Here is a 19,127-nt window from a genome sequence, read left to right as displayed (position 1 = left end):
CCTGTCGCGTGCACTCTGGTTGCAAGTTTGTGTTACGCAGTCTCCCCAATTATGATTTGGCCTAGAGGTGGTCCAGAGACTGGATCGTGAGGGATCCAATAATATTTTTTAGTCTTAGTCCTTTTAAAATAAATCGTGTCTTAAAAAAAAAATTTTAAATTATATTTTAAACTTAAAAACATTTAATTCCATAACCTTTTCCAATTTTAAGAGAGTAGAAAATATTTTTTGAATTTCTGATGTTGTGAATCTTGGGGATACCCTATGATTTTATATTGTATCTTTAAGATTACATTTAAATTAAGTCTATCTTGTTCTTAAATGTTCAAGAATTTCGGGAGTATAAACCTGAGGTATATTTTTTAATTCAAATTTCGTTCTTTCTCAGTAATTCCAAAACCCTGTGTCATCTCTAACACTAAAGTCTATCTTGTTCTTAAATATTCAAGAATTTCGGAAGTCTAAAACCTGAAGTATAATTTTTAAAAATTCAAATTTCTTTTTTATAAATTCCAAAAACCTGTGTCATCTCTATCACTCATTTGTCATCTGACAGTCACCTAATTGCCGCAGTTTACGAAAACATGAATATGCTAATTCAACGGTTATGCGATAAATAATCTTTCACCCGCTGGGGTCGGCTCAATTTCAATGTTGCATGTTGCGACAACCACCGAACATCCCAAGTATCAGCCATGTTCATCTCATTTCTTTTGGCCAAAAAGTCGCGTGCGGAAACTACCAAAATAGCCGGGCCTTGCAATAGTTGGCCAGTGTCTGGGGATTGCGATATCTTTAATTGTAGCTGCTTCCTCACCGACTGGCCCATCAAAAAAATTAAATCCAGCAGAAATTTAACAGCTGTCGAACCGGCAAAAGTTGTCCCACTCGTTGAAATTGCGCAACGTTCGGCTTGAAATACTAACAGGCATTTTATTTTCTTTAAACTTTAAACGCCAAACAAACGAGTTTAATGTTCGCTATCGATTTGGTTTGTTTTCATTTCGCTTCATGTTTTATTGGCGTTTATTTTCACACTTGCTGGTGCATTCCTGGATATCTTTTTTTTGCGATAATACTGCCCGTCGGATATCCAAGTGATGCAATCACCCGACTACAGCGCTTTTTGCTACATTTTTTGCAATGTCATAAAAGTAAAGAAAACAAATAATTGCAGGGGCTTTCCCACAGCTCTCGGCTAATGTTGGCCCAACCGCAATCCGCTCCTGGTCACGTGCAATTGGAGCCAAGAGTTCAATAGCTTCGATTGGGATTTTTAAATTGCCACCTTGGTAGGCAGATCACGCCTCTAATTTAATCGTTTTTCACTCTAATTTAGCGTGTATTTTGGTTGCAACCATTGGCATTGACCGATTAAAAGATTGTCACAATCTTTGCCAAAAACAAATATTTAAAGTGTTTTTTAGTTAGTTTTTATGTATTTTTTGATGATATATAACTTATTAAGTTATAACAGCCAATACATTAGGTGACTTGAAAATAAAAGTTGATGTAGATGTCAGGTAAATTATATGATGACTCTTATAAAAACGTAAATAAGCCCAGCTTAAAAGTAGACCCCGATTTCTTATAAAGCTTGAGCTCGGTCAAAAGCTTATAAACATGGAACACTGGTAAAATTGGATTTCTTATTTCTCTTTCCTAGTGCTAATATTTTTTAGGACCCCGAAACACGTGATATATGTTGTAATACAATCTTTATTTAGCTTTGATATTTAAAGGTTCAGAGTTATAATAATACTATACTACTAAGTACGATTACAGCTAAATGTTCTATGAAAAGGGTGGGTGGGGAAGTGCGAAGTTCACATCGAATATTTAAGCTAGACGAACAAGAGTTATGATAAAGACCTAAATACAATATAAGCGAAGCGATAAACGATATCTGTACACACATATATATAAAACTTCAGGCATAGGCACAAACATATAGAAGTAGATTTGTACAACGAGAATTCCTATTAGTTATTTACAAGATTTAAAAACTATTGCTCATATGGGCAGATCTTAATCTAGAAGCACCCCATTTGCGATTCGAATTTCAATTAAATTCTACAATGTCATAAAAGATTAAGAAGCATTTTTTAGGAAAATGATTTCTGAACTCTTATGATATGATGATTTTATAAAAAATAGAATTGCAAACGGGGCTGAATAGGACTAAAGGTAAATAGGTCTAAAGTCTTTTCAATGCCATGATTCCAACGCGTGCTTCCAATTGGGGTGCAGTTGGTGAGGAGGAGGAGGAGGGAGATCACATCACAGAGCCAGTGTCCAGTGTCCAGAGCCCCTGGATCGAACCTTACGAGGTGGCCATCAGCTTGGCCGCCTGGATGACGTTGTGCTGGTGATGATAGCCGGCCAGCTCACTGGCCGCTCCGCCCGCCATGGCCGCCGTGGAGGCAGCTCCTCCGAGTGCCCCGAAGGTGCCCCCAAAGTAGCAGTTGTTCACATAATCGTAGTTGGTGGCACTCGCCTCCGTTTTCACTCCATAGGCGGCGGCAGCAGCGGCTGCATGCAAATGATGATGTGCCGCCGCTGTCACATGATGACCATGGGATCCACCCAGGTGATGGTGATGCTGGTAGTGGGGCGATGGAGTGCCATTGCTCAAGGTGGGCGTCTCGGCACTGTGCGAGGTGTAGGCGGATGCACTGCCTCCGCCCGATGCACTGCTCCCGGGCGTGTAGAGCTGCGATCCTGCCGCTCCATGCAACTGACGGGCACTCAACTGGGACTGGGCGGAGCTGGGGGTCATCCCGTGACCATGTTGCTGGTGCTGCTGCTGCGTCGTCGCCTGGCCGTAGAGGGGAAAGCATTGCTGGTGTGCCGCCTGTTGCTGTTGCTGCTGCTGTTGTTGTTGCTGCTGCTGTTGCTGTTGCTGCTGCTGCTGGGCGCTGTGGTGACCCATCAAGGTGCTGCTACTGCTGGAGCTGCTCTTCAGATCCGCATGCAGTTTTCCAAGGCTATGGCGCTCCAGACCGAGCGAGGGCTTGAGATCTGCAAAGGAAAGAAGGCGATTAGAGTCTTGGTAAATCTAAAATGGATAGGTAAAATAACTGTGTACTACACTTAACAAAGTTACATATGCATTAGATATAATAACCTCAAAGATGACCCTACTATGTAATAGGTTAAGTCAATTTGGAGTGCATCTTAAGCTACAATATTAATGGTAGACTCTTCATGCCTTTATTTTGTTTAACTAGTGTAATTGTTGTTCAACCCTTTTTCAGATGTTCCCTATCACTTGTGTTTACTTTTGTAACATTGATTTTGATTCATAATTTGAGTACATTGATCACTAATGAGAATAGACTTTAATACAATTGAACTACTTAGCAAATGAACTCAATGAATCATATTAGCCACCACTTACCGTGCTCTTCCTTGCACTCCTTGATGGCCTCCAAGGTGGATCCCGAACTGGACCCAGTTCCCGCTCCCCCCGCCGAGCCACTGCCCGTCTTCTTGGGCTTCCGTTTCCTCGTCTGGATGCCATCCTTGCGCATGGCCAGTGGTCGGTTCACGCCATGCAACTTGTAGTACAGTCCGCAGGCATTGCACACGGGCTCTCCGTCGTTGTTCCTCCTCCAAAGTGTCGTGGTTCGAGTGCCGCAGTTGGTGCAGCACAAACCCATTCTTCTGGTGGCAGTCTAAATTAGGAAAAGATTCTGATTAGCAAGGGATTCTGGAGGGGATCAGGCGGGGGGGACTACTCACTGCACTCACCAGGCGCTTGCTGGGCTTGATCAGCGGCCGGTTCATTCCGTTCATCTTGTGGTAAAGTCCACAGGCGTTGCACAGGTAGTGTCCAGTTCCATCCCGTCGCCACAGAGGAGTCGATATGGCGCCACAGTTGACGCACTCGCGTCCCTCCCCAAACTGGAAGTCCATGGCGCTTTCGTAGGGCGATGATCGCTGGAATCCCGACGGATCGTAGGCACTTCGCCAGGAGCCCATCATCACGGCGGCATTGGGTGAATAAAACTGCGCCGGCAGCTGCGCATGCGCCGATCCAAAGCCGTCCGTGGTCCAGGCATTCTGGGCAGCAGCACTTCCGAAATGCGCGGCCACGTGGTTGTACTGGCGATTGGAGGGCACATAGACCGGGGCATTCACGGCCTGCTGGTGATAGCCGGACACCCCGACTCCCACTCCGGCACTGGCCGCACTCCCAGCGGCAGCCAAGTCCGTGTATGCCGCTACGGCACTGCTGTGGTACATCTTTACGGCGGCGGCGTGGGAGGCTGAAGCGGATGAAGATGCGGATGCGGATGAGGATCCGGATGCGGAGGCAAACGGCAGCGTCACGTTCTGATGGTCGCCGCTGAAGTGCGGATAGTCGCGGGTCGACAACTGATCCGATGTGGACTGTAAGTAGAGGAATATATCTCATTAGTAAGAGTTTAAAAATCAAATCAAAAACAATATATTTCAGTAAGAAAGAATGTATGTAAATGAATTATTTTGTTACAATTTAATAAATGGAAGACGTTTTTTAAAATCTTTTTTAACGACTAATTCCTAAAATATAAATTACAGATAATACTAAAAACATGTAAAACGATCAAGATCTAACTAATTTTACATTAGAAATGTAAGATCCTTAAAGAAATTCGATATTATTGTTGATGGTATTTAATTAAATTGTATTTAAATATTAGAGACTTAGGTATTTATTATTGTGATTTAAGATCAAGTACGACGTACTTCTTCTTACAAGTTTTGGATTAGGGGCTTTGACATGGAAAATAAACCAATAATAAAAACCATATTAGGTAAAATGCATTTCTAACACTATGGTATGGTATTACTTCTCCCAGAGCCAAAATAACATCCCATCCCATCCCTTTAAGGTCCCTTTCCCCAGATCTCATTCCCATCTCTTTCATGCAGGGTCTGCCATTGGACGCTCTGCCACTTGGGCAACTCCCCTTAAGTGGCAGCCATTTTGGATTCGATTCTTGCTGCAGCTCCTGCGTCTGCAGCTCTACCTCTGCACCCCTCCCCTGGCGGTACCCCCTCCTCCGGAATCGGAACCCGTTTTCCCGGATTGCGCCCTTTCAGTTACTGACTCGAGTTAATGGCGCTCTCTGCATCTCGCATCTTGCACTGCTCGTGTATCTTGGCATCCGTGAGTTTGTGCATCTGTATCTTTGGCTTCGCAGCACTTATCTGGTGCGTAGGCACTTCGATTTTTGGGGGAAGGGGTAGCAGGCGGAGGGACAGGCCATAAAGTGTCATTTGCAGGCTCTCGATACTCAGTTTGAAATTATAAATTGGGGAGGTACATATATGTGATTATATAAAGGAATGAAAAGTATATTCTAAATTAAAGAGCTTAATGGATATATTCACATCAATTATAATGTAAATTGGATTTTCTAAAAGACAGCAAGTATTTTATTTCCTTACTTGTAATAAAACTTTAAAGCCTGATCAATATTCCCTTTTCATCTCTACAATTGATTTTTATTTCACAAAACATTTTCATTGTTCATTCAACATTTTTGCACCAAATGAGGGAAACATTTTCAAGTGGCATTGGCTGTGTTTCCCCACATACACTCAAACTTATATTCAGATTCAATAATTTTGTTGTATTCCTATTTCAGAAAAGTTCAACAGCCAAAGCAACAACAACGAAACCCGACAGCGATCATCGAAATCTGTGCTTCACATCGGTTTCAATTAAGGCGCCAATTGCATGTTTTTATTTATGCGGATATATTCGAATATATTTTTAAATTGCCTTTACAGTCAGCAACGAAGAGAAAAAAAAAGAGGGGAAACATTTGACGTCTTTATCTTATCCCACAAATTTAATGCGATGATGTATGAAATTTTTAATTCTTCTCATTCCCGTTCGCCTCGAGGGGGCCGCAAATAAATTTAATTTGTAAACAGATGGCCACTTAAGGGGCGGGGGATTGGGAATGGCAAGTTTGGGCAATATTCATGAAATTAAAAGATTTTAAATTGCAGTTCAATGTAATTGCAGACGGCAGAGTTATTGAGAAAGAAATTTATGCAAGGAATCAGAGAATTGAAAAGCCGCCGGCAAGTCGATCAATGCTTTGCAATTATAAATTAGCGTTAATTGAGTATACAAATGTTATAGGTCTAATCATGTTATTTTATTAACAAATTATCATAGCCAAATTTACTGAAAAAAAATTTAATTGCGTTAAGCAGGTATTTTTTATTGGTCCCCAGAATTTAAGCGTGCATTATATACCGTTTAAATATTATTTTAAGAGCATCAAATAAGCACATTCGTATTCAGAAAGATAATTTACTGCGAAGTATTTTAAGTATAATATGGTTATGGTTAACATATAAAAATTATATATAATTAAAAAAAATTAAAATCGTATTTCCAGAGTTAATTTTAAATGACATTATATTATAGGATAATCAATCACACTGATCGAGTGCAACGTGACGTATGAGCAATAATATTTAAGACTCAACACGCAACTGTCAAAACAAATTAATTGTAAGAGGGGGAGGGGGAACCCGAATCGGAGGGGGGATAGCTGAAGATCGGTGCAGCAATTTCGGCTGCAATTCCCCAAATTCCAAATTCCAGCCGACCATGTGAGCGGAGGCAATCAAAGAGTTGACCACGCGTGCATAATGACGTCGCTCCCCCCAGAAGATCACTCGATCAAAGGAGCGCCGAGTGCGAGATGCGATGGCGATGGCGATGGAGTTAAGGCCGGACTGGAAGTTGCTGGGCGAGATCAAAGGAGGCGGCGACCACACGAAAAATTGTCAACAAGCCGGGCAAAGGGCCCTCATCCTTTTTGGGCCAGAGAACCGTCCGAAGGGATCATGATTCATGACGTATGGTAAACCAATGTGCCACTAAGGGAGAGGTCTTGGCGCTTTGGCGCTTATTAAAAAGCGTTCAGCAAAGGGGACAAGCCGCGAAATCCCCCGGAGAAGGCGAGGAATTCAAATTAACAGCCATAAAAAATCAATTTTATAAAAGGGCACTTTAAAAATTAATTCAGAATCGTTTTAGTAAAGGAGTAAAAAAAATATAGTTTTAATGTAAAATTTAAAACAATCTTTAAGTGTAGACAAGAAGGTAATCAAAAGGGATTAACAACAAATAACCCACTTCAAAAATAACGTATGTACATATACAGACTAAATTGATAATTTACGAGCTTTGTAAAGTGTAGGGAATAAAAAAAAGGGTACCAAAATGTGTACCTATACCAAATGTAACGATTGTAATAGTATTAAAGTATTGCTTAGAGAGCAGAGAAGAAGGGTATCAAAAGATTATACCGAAACCTATACCTAAACCAATTAAAACGTTAATGTCAATAACAGTTTTAAACCAACTTTCAATTCATTTTTCACAGTGTACCTAAGAAAATAATCAAAAGAGGATACCGAAGCCTGTACCTATACCAAGTATAACGTTAATAATTTGTCACCGCAAATGAAGGAACAAAAACAAACAGAGAAAACCACTTGAGCGGGAATGGCCGGGCAAAAACAAAACAAAGGTTGAAGAGCCAGAAGCAGGATGAAAGGAAGATCCCGAGGAAGAGGGGGAGGATAAGTGGAGATCGAGGATGAGGATGAGCGGCGCTTTGAGTGTTTGCGTCTTGTTTTCATCCCGCTCTTAAGCTGGCGCTCTGCCGTCAAGTGGAGGATCCTGTTTTCCACTCTCCACTCCGCTCCACTCCTCCAACTCTCCACTTGAGCCTCCACCTCCACTTGACTCATTCATTCATTGATCTTCGCTATTCCAGGCTCTCTCAGCGCTTTCTCCTGCCCCTTTCTCTCCCCTCCCCTTCGCCGCCTGCCTTAAATTGGCTGCTTGTTTTAGTCTTGGATTTTGTTTAGGCCTAATCGTTAAGCCATTTAAGTTGGCCGCCTGTCAAGGCTAATTTTTATGGAGAAAATCATTTTACTTTAACTAATAGATGCAAGGAGATTAAGAAGTTATTAAAGTGGATGCGAAATTAATTAATTTGATTAGCTATTTCTTGGTGAAAGATAAACCGAGGCAGTACAATACTGAAATAAATAATCCAAGCTTCCAATCGTTATGAAATATTTATTATTCTTAGCAATACTTGTGCTTTAAAAGTTAATACAAAATGTATCATGGCTTGAGCTTATAAAAAAAGTACCTTTATAAATAATTTTCACTATACATTTCCATAGTGACCCATCATAGACCTTAATAATCTATTAAATCGTGTCATCAGCACAATAGCACACATTAAAAAGTAGTTTCTTTATGATTGATATCTCATGGTATCTCAAATTCAAGTTGGTAACCTGATATCTCAACCAAAAAAGAAGCTTTAGCACATGTTCGGTGACATATTTACGAGAAACGTGAAAAACGTGAGGTAAACTTACATCGCCATCACTCAGCAAGATGCCCATGATTTATGGCCGAATAATTCGCGATTCGCGGCTCGTTTTAGAATGATTAATGGGCCACGCACGCAGCTCAGTTCAGTTCAAGTTGAGGTTGAAACCGATTCGTATTGGGCTACCGATATGGATATATTCGATTCGATTCTGTATGGGCTATGGTTATTGATATGAACGGTGACGTTGGGAAGTGTAAATAAATAATCGTATCACAAATGCATTCAGATTAATTGCAACAAGCTCCGAAATGTTTTATTGCACTTTTACACGAAGTATGTTTATTATTTTTATGGCATTTTATGGGCCTTGTTGTAAGACATTTGATTAATGTGGCCTATAAAGCGATAAATTTCGTTTTAATCCATTTACGAGCACTTAACCGATTCCGGGGCTTTTGTTTTTGGCCTCTGTTTCTTAAATTTGTTTATTTTTTTTTTGTTTTGGAAAGCGAGAGCACAACGATCCGACTTCCTTGAGGCGAGCAAACAAACTAAAAAACGCCTCGAGGTAAACAAAAACTTAATCCCAAATATCCAGATCCAGTTCCAGGCGTCGCCGCGGGCAGCGACTGCAACTGCGACGGCGGCAGAGGATCGGCAAGAAGTCAACGGCAACAACATAAAAAGTCAATTTCATCAATGGGCCGTCTCTCTCCTCCTCTCCTCTCCTTCGGTAATGTCACCCTATCCCCGCAAGAGAGAGCGAGAGGCACTCAGCTGACAGGTAAAAATTTGTAGGTGCATTTCCAGGGACGCCTACGTCGGCAGCGACGCCGGCAGAGGCGCTGACTCGAAAATTAGTCAATTTCATGTAAGTCTTGAAAAATGATGTGCCGCGCACTTGAGCCGGGAAATTGAAGCAGGTCCAAAAGGCACTTGAGCCCCGAAACGGTAGGCACTCTACCACTCGACCTCCCTAATCCGCTTTTCCAGACCCTAACCCTGAACCCTATATCTATTTCCATTTCAAATCATACACAGAAAGAAAATGTTGATATATCTTGAATTTGTTTAATGAAGAACTTATATATTATATAAATTAACAAATATATTGAAATACTATTCCATTTTCTATATTTTCTATGTAATCCCGAGTCCTATAACCAGTTATATTCCAAATTTTACACAGAAAGAAAAGGTCTTCGAGATCTTAACTTTGTAATGCACTTGAAAATGTTATGTTATAATAATATTTGGTTTCCTATCAAATCAATACTATTATTATTAGTGTAACTCCACTTGAAACTGATATTATTTTTCTTGTGTGTATAACCATCAGAAACCGAGGCGATATTGTGGGCACTGAAGGCCCGGCCCATTGTCAGCAGCTCATTAAATTGCCTGGGCGTGCGTCTGTCTCCGAGAAAGGATCACAGGATCACGACAGGCTCGAATTAATTGATGTTTATATAGCTCCTAATGTCAGGCGATTAATTCAGATGACTCAAATTGCAACTACGGCAGGGGGATTACAAGTAATTCGTTGGAAAGAAGAAAGTGGGTTCGAGATTCTTGTGACCACAAGCCATTTAATAGGGTTAACATAATATTTTCGAAATGTGCTTGAATAGAACATACTATGGTGAAAAGTATACTTCAGAGAATATAATTTTGATCTGAATAGTAATGTTTAGAACTTTAAGGAAATTTTCCAGTTTTGAGTTAAGCTTGTCGGGTCCCAAACCATTAAGTTCCTAATTCGGAACCGCAGCCTGACCGGCCACAAATCACTGCCCAAGAAACCGGAGACCCCAGGAGAAGTCATTAATCAAGCAATTTGCCTTAGTTTCTGGCAATCGGCCAAAACAAGAAAAGGTTCTCGGGGAGCGAAAGAGAGGGCCAGATTCGCTCCATTAAAATGCAAAGCAAAAGTGGCTGAACAAAAACAACATAAGAAGGAAAGTCAGTCAAAAAACCCCGTCCAAGGTGAGGTACGAAAGATGTCAAAACAAAAACCGCAGGGATGGGATGAGATGGGGTTTACGGAGGAGCGAACGGAGCGACCGGAGCGCATATTTCAATCCGCGCTGACACATCCTGCTGCGCTAATGGACCTTAATTTGTGAACAGCTTTATATATCATGCGCCAGACCGTTAATGTGATCATCCACACGATCTGGCCGCGACTTCAAGTTGAAGGCGGAGCTGGCGATAAAGTTTTTATGGAGCTTATCGTTCGAATGCGCGGAATGGAATGGAACTGGCACGCGCTTTCCTGGAAATGAAAATGGGAATGGGAATGGGAACGGGAGAACTGCCAGAAAAGAAAGAAACTGCTGCTCTGGAGAAAGTACCAGAGAGGAGAATCATATTCTCAGGCCCATAGAACTCTTGATAACGTGCAGACAAATGATAATTGCCCTGGCTCCACTCTAATCCTTCTCTAGCCCAAAAAATAAGAAACCCTTCAAATGATTTTCGTGGTCGGGGAATTGTCGCCAGAATTTTCAAAGTGGCGTCACCGCTTATCCGCCCCGGGTCCAACCCCTTTCTTCGGCTTTCTCCCACCCCATCTGTGGGGAACCCAGTGAAGTCTTACTCTCGGGTACTTTGCATCTCGATGATCACAATTCCCATTGATCGTCATCGTCATCGCCATCATTGCCGTCTTTTTCCCTCGCTCGCTGGGTATATGGTTCTCCTCTCCTCTCGGCAAAGATGAAAGCGATCTTTATTGGTTTTTGTAGTGATTTTAAGTGGATTTGTGGTTCGATTCTTAATGCCGAAGTGCGCCAGGCCAGCCTCAGATTCAAAGATCCAAAGATTCAGAGACTCAACCTCAACCTCCGCGGCAGCGTCTGCGGCTGCGATGTCTCTGCGGTTATATCGTTTTTATTCAAATTTGTATGTTTATTTCTTTCTTAATGCGTAATTATGAGAATCTTTCAGCTGTCGTCCGCCAGACGAAGACATACTTGGCCCACGGCCGTTGAGTGTTTTAGGCAGTTTGAGGCTTGTAATTATGGTCTTTGGTTCGTCTTTAATGTCGCAAATGCATCTAGTCAAAAGAAGGGGGAAGATGGGCTTGGGTTCTTTGATGGCTTTTCCATCACAGGTTGGGAAAGACAAGTGCGGGTTTCGAGGAAATATTCATCGTTCTTTAGTGAGTAGAAAGCGTTTTGTGAATATGTGCAATCAATTGCATTATCAATATGACACCTAGATATAAGGTGAATTTTTTGTTAAATTTAAAAAACAATTTATAAAACAAGAAATATTAATGTTTAAAATGTAAATTCGGTATGTATTCGGTATCTTTTTTTTTTTGATTTGAATATTAAACCAAAAAAGTTTGATTCGGTGGTACTTAAAGCTTTATAAAAAAAACTCTTATAAAATATTCTTATTTTTCCCTTGAAATATAGATTGCCTTAAAGCTATAAATCACCGCCTTCTTATCGCAAAAACATTGTACTGTAAGGCATTACAAATGAAAATGGGCTTGTATTTATTGCTCGAAAAGTTTTCAACCCAAATGGCTTAGATATTTTTCTAGCGCCGCAATAGTTACGATTTGTTTTCATTATCGCAGTGCCCCATTAGGGGTTCCCTTTAAACAACCGCTGCAGTTATCCATCAAAGTAACTCCCCGAGCTCCACTTTTAATGGTGCCAGCCCCACTTGCCCTTCTCCATCCCACTACCCCACCCGCACTCAATTCAAGGAGGCACTTGACATGGCAACTAAAACGCAATTGAAGTGCGACGACTACTTACAAATTCCTGAACAACAAAAAAAAAACCGGAGAACTGGCGAAGAACTCAATTTGAATATGGAAAGATAAGTGAGGACCCCCTGCCCCCGCACTGATGATTGTTCCAATCGCTGATTTTGAGTGTGTGTCAGTCTATAAACATCGCCGCGGATAGAGGCATTATAAGCATTAATGCTTATCAACTTGCCTTCGGCAGGGAACTGATGGCGGAAATGGTGACTTATTGCAACTTTTCCACTGATAATGTATCATTCGCTTGTGCATTTTGTTTTATAATTAATTAACAGGCTGATATGGGTAGCTATGCTCAGTGGGCCCACTCCTATGCAGGCCCTTTTATTTATTTTAGTTTTTTTTTTTGGGGGGGCCACAGGGCGTGTGAATACGAAAGACTCAAGCAACGAACTCGAAATCGGGTGTCCTTTGCGGTAAGCATAGATGGCGTCTAAATTAAGCCTGTCCCCCGGTGCTTTTGATCTCTGCCGATACCACGATACCAGGTAGGTGTCCCCCACTCCTCTCTGCCCCACTATCATTTTTTAAACACTGAAAAAAATATTCGATAAATCTATTACAAAATGTATGGTATAAACTAAAGATTCTTTTTAGTATTCGCCTGTTTAATTATAATATTGTTTTAATATGAAGTAAATCTAATCTAATTTTCATATGGATTAAAAAGATGAGTAAACTTAAAAAATGATTATCTTAGGAGTCGTATTAAATTTAAAATACTTTTCCCAACAATGAATATTTGGTGATCTTTAATTAGTTAAAATGGTATAAGTAGATTTAGCTTTATTCTTATTATGATTTTATAAAAATATGTGTTTATAATTAAAGAAAACTGTAAATAGATTGGTCATAAAATGATTAAAATATAATATCTATATAATATTATGATTATTTAATGATGATTTTTGTTGTGATATATGTATGAAGATTATCTTTCTGTGTAGCCGCAGTGACAAGTTTTCGGCACGCACCGACAGATTCCCGGGGAATGTGCCTCGAATGTGTCTCTCGATCGGGCCCCCATATCATACCATCCCATCCCGTCGGCCCCTGACCAAAGCTTTTAAGTGTCTTGGCGTCGGCGCGGCTTATGTCTTCTCTTCTCGCTCCCACTTGGGTGACATTTACATTTGTGAGATCAGAGAGAAACACAGAGAAAGAGAGAGATACAGAGAGAGGGAACCCGGGGAAATAATTACTGTGGAAAAGTCAAGATTTAATCGGCGCTCTTGACTGTGAAAAGATGTCGACTAATTTTTTAATTAATTAATTGTGGCCACCTAATGACGTAAAAGGAAATTTTGTGTTTGAAAGTTTTTTTTATTGCCATTTGGCGCCGGCCCGAAATGAACTTTGAGCCTGAGAATTATCGAGATAAGTTTCAACTGCACCCTAAATCGAAATCAGCTTTTTCGTTGCGGCTTTCTGTGCACCACAGCTTCCCCCAAAGACCCAGCGATAAGTTCGGAGATTATGTGCCTCCCTCGCGAAGGTTCCACCAGGCCCCGATTTGATAAATCCGCCCCGATAGCGGTATCGCCATGAATAAGGCAAGCTTATCGGGCTGACTCTTTGTATCCAGGCTAAAAATTATACCATATATGATTTATGTGTAAATTTGATAGGAATTTAATCTTGCGCCACTGGTAAACAACGTTTTGCGGATAAGAATTGTAGAACAGTAATCAAATGTTTCAAGGAAGGAATAATTATGATTTATGTTGAATTCATTTATCATAAGCTCATAATTCACATTTAAACGAAACGCTACCGTGTTTCAATGGAATAGAGAAGGAAATATTTTGTTTTAAATTTTTTAAGCTGTTAGTCAGTATAGATTTTTTTGAATACCTTTGAATTGTAGCACTTATTCCATAACCCACACAGCAAGCCACTCAGACTGCTGACGCCAAGTTCCCGGCTACCGAGAAGTGCCAGGACCTCGCCAGGATCTCCTATCTACTTGGCCAGGTCCTTGGCTAACACGCAATTAGCCGCCGTCGCGCAGGGCACGGCAGGACTTCCAGGACGATGGGTCAATGGGTCTCCAGACCAGACCAGAGCTAGAGCTGTACTTCCTATTGGGCCCCGTTTTTTTTTTTTTTGGCCCGTTCAGTTGACCTGCTTGAGGCACTAAAGTGCAGCCAGGGGCATTTATCATGGCCTGCCAGTTGTTTCTGCCGCCGATACACTTTCCACTTGCGTGCTGCATTTTGAGCCCAGCTCTACCTGAATGAATATGGTTATGGACATGGCTAACAGTCGGGTTCAGTTCGGTCGACTGGGGATTGTGTAGGTTGGTTGGTGGTCAGCTTGGCGAGCGAGTGTTGAAATTGCATAATTAGGTTGGGCTGTTGCAGTTTGCATTTTCCGTCGAGTGTGTCTGGGGGTTGTTTGAGTAGAGTTGCCAGGGCTCTTAACAAATAATGTTTAAAAATCTACACATCTAAGTATTTAAAATTCTTTCTTTCTAAAATCTCTGTTGTAAAGTGACTAACAAAGTTACTAGTTTAGTTCTTTAAATGATTATTTTTATCAATATAATAGCAAATTTACAATAATGGAATTGGGGAATGATAAAAAACATTTTTAAGTACTTAAGAACCATGGTATTTTTACAAATCTTATAAAAACCAATACCTTATTAACTGTAATAGATTTTTTACTGTATTACGCACCTAATGTAATTCTCTTGGTAACCTGGCAACCCTATCCCCCAATGACCTTTACTTTAGCCTCGCTAAACATTTTGGGTTTAAGATTTATGATGCAATTTCCCAAAAATTCTCTTGGCCCAAGACTGGAGACAAAGTCAGAGCCATTTAACTAGTTTTGTTTTGCCTTCTTTCTGATGTTTGAAGCCAATTTCAGTTTTATGGCATTTGCTGGTCTCATAAAAGTGTCATAAATTAAAAGGCGCTTAAACACGCACACAGATCCATCCACGAACCCAAACCCAAACCCAAGCCCTCTTAGATGGAGGGATCATGTAACCTGTGCCACTGGTCACACGCAGCGCTTTTCACTCATGACCTCCTCGGAGGGCAGGAAGGGCAAAGGCTATGGCAAAGGTTTGGCCTGCTTTTATGGCCCCTGAGGAATTGTCCTTACTGTTTTCCACCTAATGATTTTATGGCACTTTTTGCAATATTTTCCTGCGTTCGAGAATCTGCCGTCATGTTGTGTCATTGTCAACACGGTCGGGCTCTATGGGATTCTATTCTCTGGCCACTCGGCTGTCTGGGTCATCCATTCTGTTGTCCCGTAAGTGGTGGCGCCAGCAGTTAATTGCTATATGGAATGGCACTTGTTAGTACCTGATCAAGGATGGCCTCTGCTCGGAAGTGAAAGTGAAGCCAAAGGGTTGCCATGGCATACGCTGCTAATTGGCCTGGTCAAGGATAAATATGGAAATGATAGTAGAAGGAGTTGCCAATTCGATAGGGTGTCCAAGGCACTGCATGTGCAGTAGATTTTTTAGTTCAAGGTCTTTCTTATAGAGCGATAAGTTTATCAGGCATACCAAGGCGTGTCTATTTTCATTTAGATAAATCTATGAAATGTTTTTTTTTCTTGGAATTGAAAATACATTCTATGTGTAATATCTTAAGTTCCTTAAAATAGTTCTTTAAATCTACTTTTTTAGTCTTCTAAAAGTATACAATACAAATGGTTATATTAAAAATGAGCTTAATTTGACATTTTAAATTTTTACAGTGAGTAAAAGAAAACTTTCCCATCTAATAATGAAATGATACTTTTACCACAGCTTGTTAGGAGGCGATAAAAGCACTTTGGAAGCAATCAAAATCGAGATAAGGCCACTTTTTGATGTCTAATTGTTGCCTTACAATATAATTTCTTTAGGAAAACCCCCTGCACACCCGCTTTTACTATCAGCTGCTTACACCTAGCTCTAATTTATGCGCATTACCAAAGAGTTTTGGCCATGTTTCGAGCAGCGACGAGACCCTAATGAATAGTGATACCAGCTAATGTTAATGTTAATTCGAATGTTAATGACTGCCGACCGTTTCTTCTTAGCAAGTTTTGCTCTGGAGTCTTTTGTTTGGGGTTGGCCCGAGTCGGCAAATTTATGTATCTGCAGTGCAATTGTGCGAGTAATTATGCCAACTACTGGGTGTTGAAAAATGCATGAAACAAGTTCAGTTTTCAGCTTTTAGCAGTCAGCAGTCAGCTGCTCCCATCAATTATAGCCAGTCAAATGGAAGCTTGAGAGATTTTTGACACTTGGTCTTTCAACGGGGAGCTAATCGAAACAAAACTGCGCTCATGTCGAACTGCCAATGGACGCCAGGTTCATATCAGAACCCCAAACCCCTGGCACTACCCCTTTTCTCTGCTCTTTGACAGCTCCAAAGTTGATCGGGAATTTATGGCTTTTCTTGCTATATTTTATGGCAGTTAATGCCTGAATATAAAACTCAATCGCATAAATTACAATTCAATTAAAAATATTGAACAATACCAATTTGATATACGTTCTGCCGCTAATGGTAAGATCTCGAAAGTCAGAAATGATTTAGTTGCCAATTTTGTTTGCATCTTGCATATGAGCCTTCACCCTTTCGGCTTCTGGATATCTACAATTGCTAATCGTAAACGCTTTTCATCGAGGTTATCAAAGATTACCGCAAACTAGTTTATTTATTTAGATCGGTATCTTAACGTGGTTTTTACATGTTCAACATTAGTCCCATGCTAATTTCATTGTTGATCCATAAAGATTGCGTTGTGGCCGAGCTTGATCTTAGCTAATTGATACAACAGATCATATTGTTTATGTCTAATTTAAGCTGTAACTGTTCTCACACTACGTTGCAGTTCGCCAATCATTGGAATCGATCATTGAATGGCATTTAACAGCGATCTAATGATTTGCCACTGGAGTTGGAAACCAGTTTGTTTATTTTTTGATCTTCTTAAAACGGGGAGGTAAAAATAAAGTGATTTTGGGTATATAAAAAAGAATGAATACATAGTAAGACTATTATACTGAATAGTTTTAGGTTTTAGTTTTTTTTTGTATGAAAGGTTTAATAATGAAAGTGATGTGATGGTGTAATATCCAATCATATTATAATGAACGATTATTGAACAGGTTGTGCTTTCCTTTCTTTAAAAAATATGTTTTTAACTTGTATTTAAACATGAATTAATTTAAGCTTTAAGACTTTTAAATATATTTAAACTTACTTAGTTTGGGACTAACAGCGAATATCTGTATTTTTCCCTCCGTTTGATGTCTCGGCGATTCTCCAATTGCTTTGTTTGATTTATGCTAATCAAGATTCGTATGCCAATTGGCAGTTATGGCACTTAATGGCCTTTTTGTTGGGCGTTTAAACAGAAATGTAAACTGCTTTTAAATCGCATTTATTGTTTTCACAGCGAACGTTTTGCGGGTCTTTGTTTTGATTTGATTTTGAATGGTGGTTTCTGCTGTCTAAAAAAAGCGCCACAAATCACACGAAATTCACAGACAACCGATGGATGCGACGAACACAGCACACACAGATACACTTTAGCATGGTCAGCTAACCAGCTATTTATTATTAGAGATTCGAGATGATGGCCAATGGAACGGCGGATGCGTGGACCGAAACTCGTTTAATTAATCAAAAATGCGGCTATTAAAACTGTAAGTTTTCCAGTTTACGAAACGATTGATGGATGTTTGCTGTTTTCGACTATATTATAGATCACTTTTGGCGACGGCAATTCGCGTTTCGCTCGCTTCATTCGCTGCGTTTCGCGTGTCGCGCATAAACGTTCGGAATCCAACTGAAGGCGAGGAATTTCAAATTCGACGGCGACTCCTTGCGAGCGCGTTCTGATTGGAATGGGGAAGCTCGCGCTGCGCATGCATACAAACACACACAAACAAGATGGAGTGAGCTGGTGAGCGAGCGCGTTTCTTTTGGGCTTCCGGTTGGACGTGCGATGGGAGAGCAACTGGCTGCCGACGAATTTTCTCTCTCTCGCGGGCAAACAAACGGGTTTCCTATACACACACACACACTCAGTCACACACTCGCTATTGATAAAGTGGGTGTTGCCCTGCCATTGCGCTCTCTCCTTCTTCGTCACACACTGGGCCATTAGCATCAGCCCATCTCGCTTACTCGCTCACTCACTTAATCGAAATGTGGCCATATTAAAAAGTTAGCTTGATTTGCCGTTTAGATATTGGTGTTTTCCAGCGAGAGCGAGAGGGAGAGAGAGAGAGAGTGGGGACTGCTCTCTAGGGACAGCCCACTTTGCACTGGCCAACGCGGCGTATGCGCAACGTCGCTCCCCTTCGCCATTTAAAGCCCATTATATGCGCTAATAAACGAAATAAATTACAAATATCAAAGCTCCTTATTTTCCGCAGGTAAAATCCACAGTTTATGTGCTCTTTAATTGCCACCTTCATAACTCTTCTCCCATCGCAATTAATGGCCATGTAATATACCCTTACTTTTGTATCGTATCGTATGTACTTACACACTGGCCTGCAATTTATAGTTTCAACGCCCACTTGTGATTTATTTATCTGATAATGTCTTCATTAAGCTGATGCCATTTACATACATTCAATCGCTACGAACCTTAGAGGTGAGAATAAACAAATTCTTTTTGATTTACAAATTAGTTGTGCCATTCATTTGTCATAATGCAGATAAGGCAATCAGTTAATGCTAGTTTCGATGCATAAATTTTAATTACTGGCGCAGCAAAAAGTTTTCAATGAGAAAATTATTCGGTTGCTCTCAAGACATGGTTATGTAATTGCGGTTAGTTCAGAATCTGCGGTTAGCATATGTATATAATTTAAATATAATAGAACGTATGCAAAATAATGGCAAAAAACCCCCAAATTTGTTTAATTTTTGATTTATTTATACATTTTTTACATCCCGTATATGTTAGGATTAATATTAAACGCTCAGGACTGC

The 19,127-nt window shown here is 40.6% G+C and overlaps 1 protein-coding gene across 2 annotated transcripts; it reads right to left on the bottom strand.

Annotated features, from left to right (window-relative positions):
• Positions 1 to 1,701: 1,701 nt before the first annotated feature.
• On the bottom strand, positions 1,702 to 17,957 carry LOC119563297 (GATA-binding factor A). Of its 2 annotated transcripts, none has more exons than XM_037876624.1 (4): positions 17,383 to 17,957; positions 3,745 to 4,395; positions 3,401 to 3,677; positions 1,702 to 3,021 (listed from the first exon to the last, which is right to left on the bottom strand). In XM_037876624.1, the coding sequence occupies exons 2-4, from the start codon at positions 4,246 to 4,248 to the stop codon at positions 2,324 to 2,326; spliced, it is 1,479 nt and encodes a 492-aa protein (XP_037732552.1). In that variant the 5' UTR covers positions 4,249 to 4,395; positions 17,383 to 17,957; the 3' UTR covers positions 1,702 to 2,323. The 2 variants fall into 2 exon arrangements, with proteins under 2 accessions (XP_037732552.1, XP_037732553.1); XM_037876625.1 differs by having other exon boundaries at positions 3,754 to 4,395.
• Between the last annotated feature and the right edge of the window lie 1,170 nt (positions 17,958 to 19,127).

The sequence above is a fragment of the Drosophila subpulchrella genome, chromosome 3R (genome assembly GCF_014743375.2).
Source record: "Drosophila subpulchrella strain 33 F10 #4 breed RU33 chromosome 3R, RU_Dsub_v1.1 Primary Assembly, whole genome shotgun sequence".
Classification (NCBI taxonomy): domain Eukaryota; kingdom Metazoa; phylum Arthropoda; class Insecta; order Diptera; family Drosophilidae; genus Drosophila; species Drosophila subpulchrella.
Note: the sequence above shows the minus strand (reverse complement) of the source record. Positions and strands in the feature narration are given on the sequence as shown.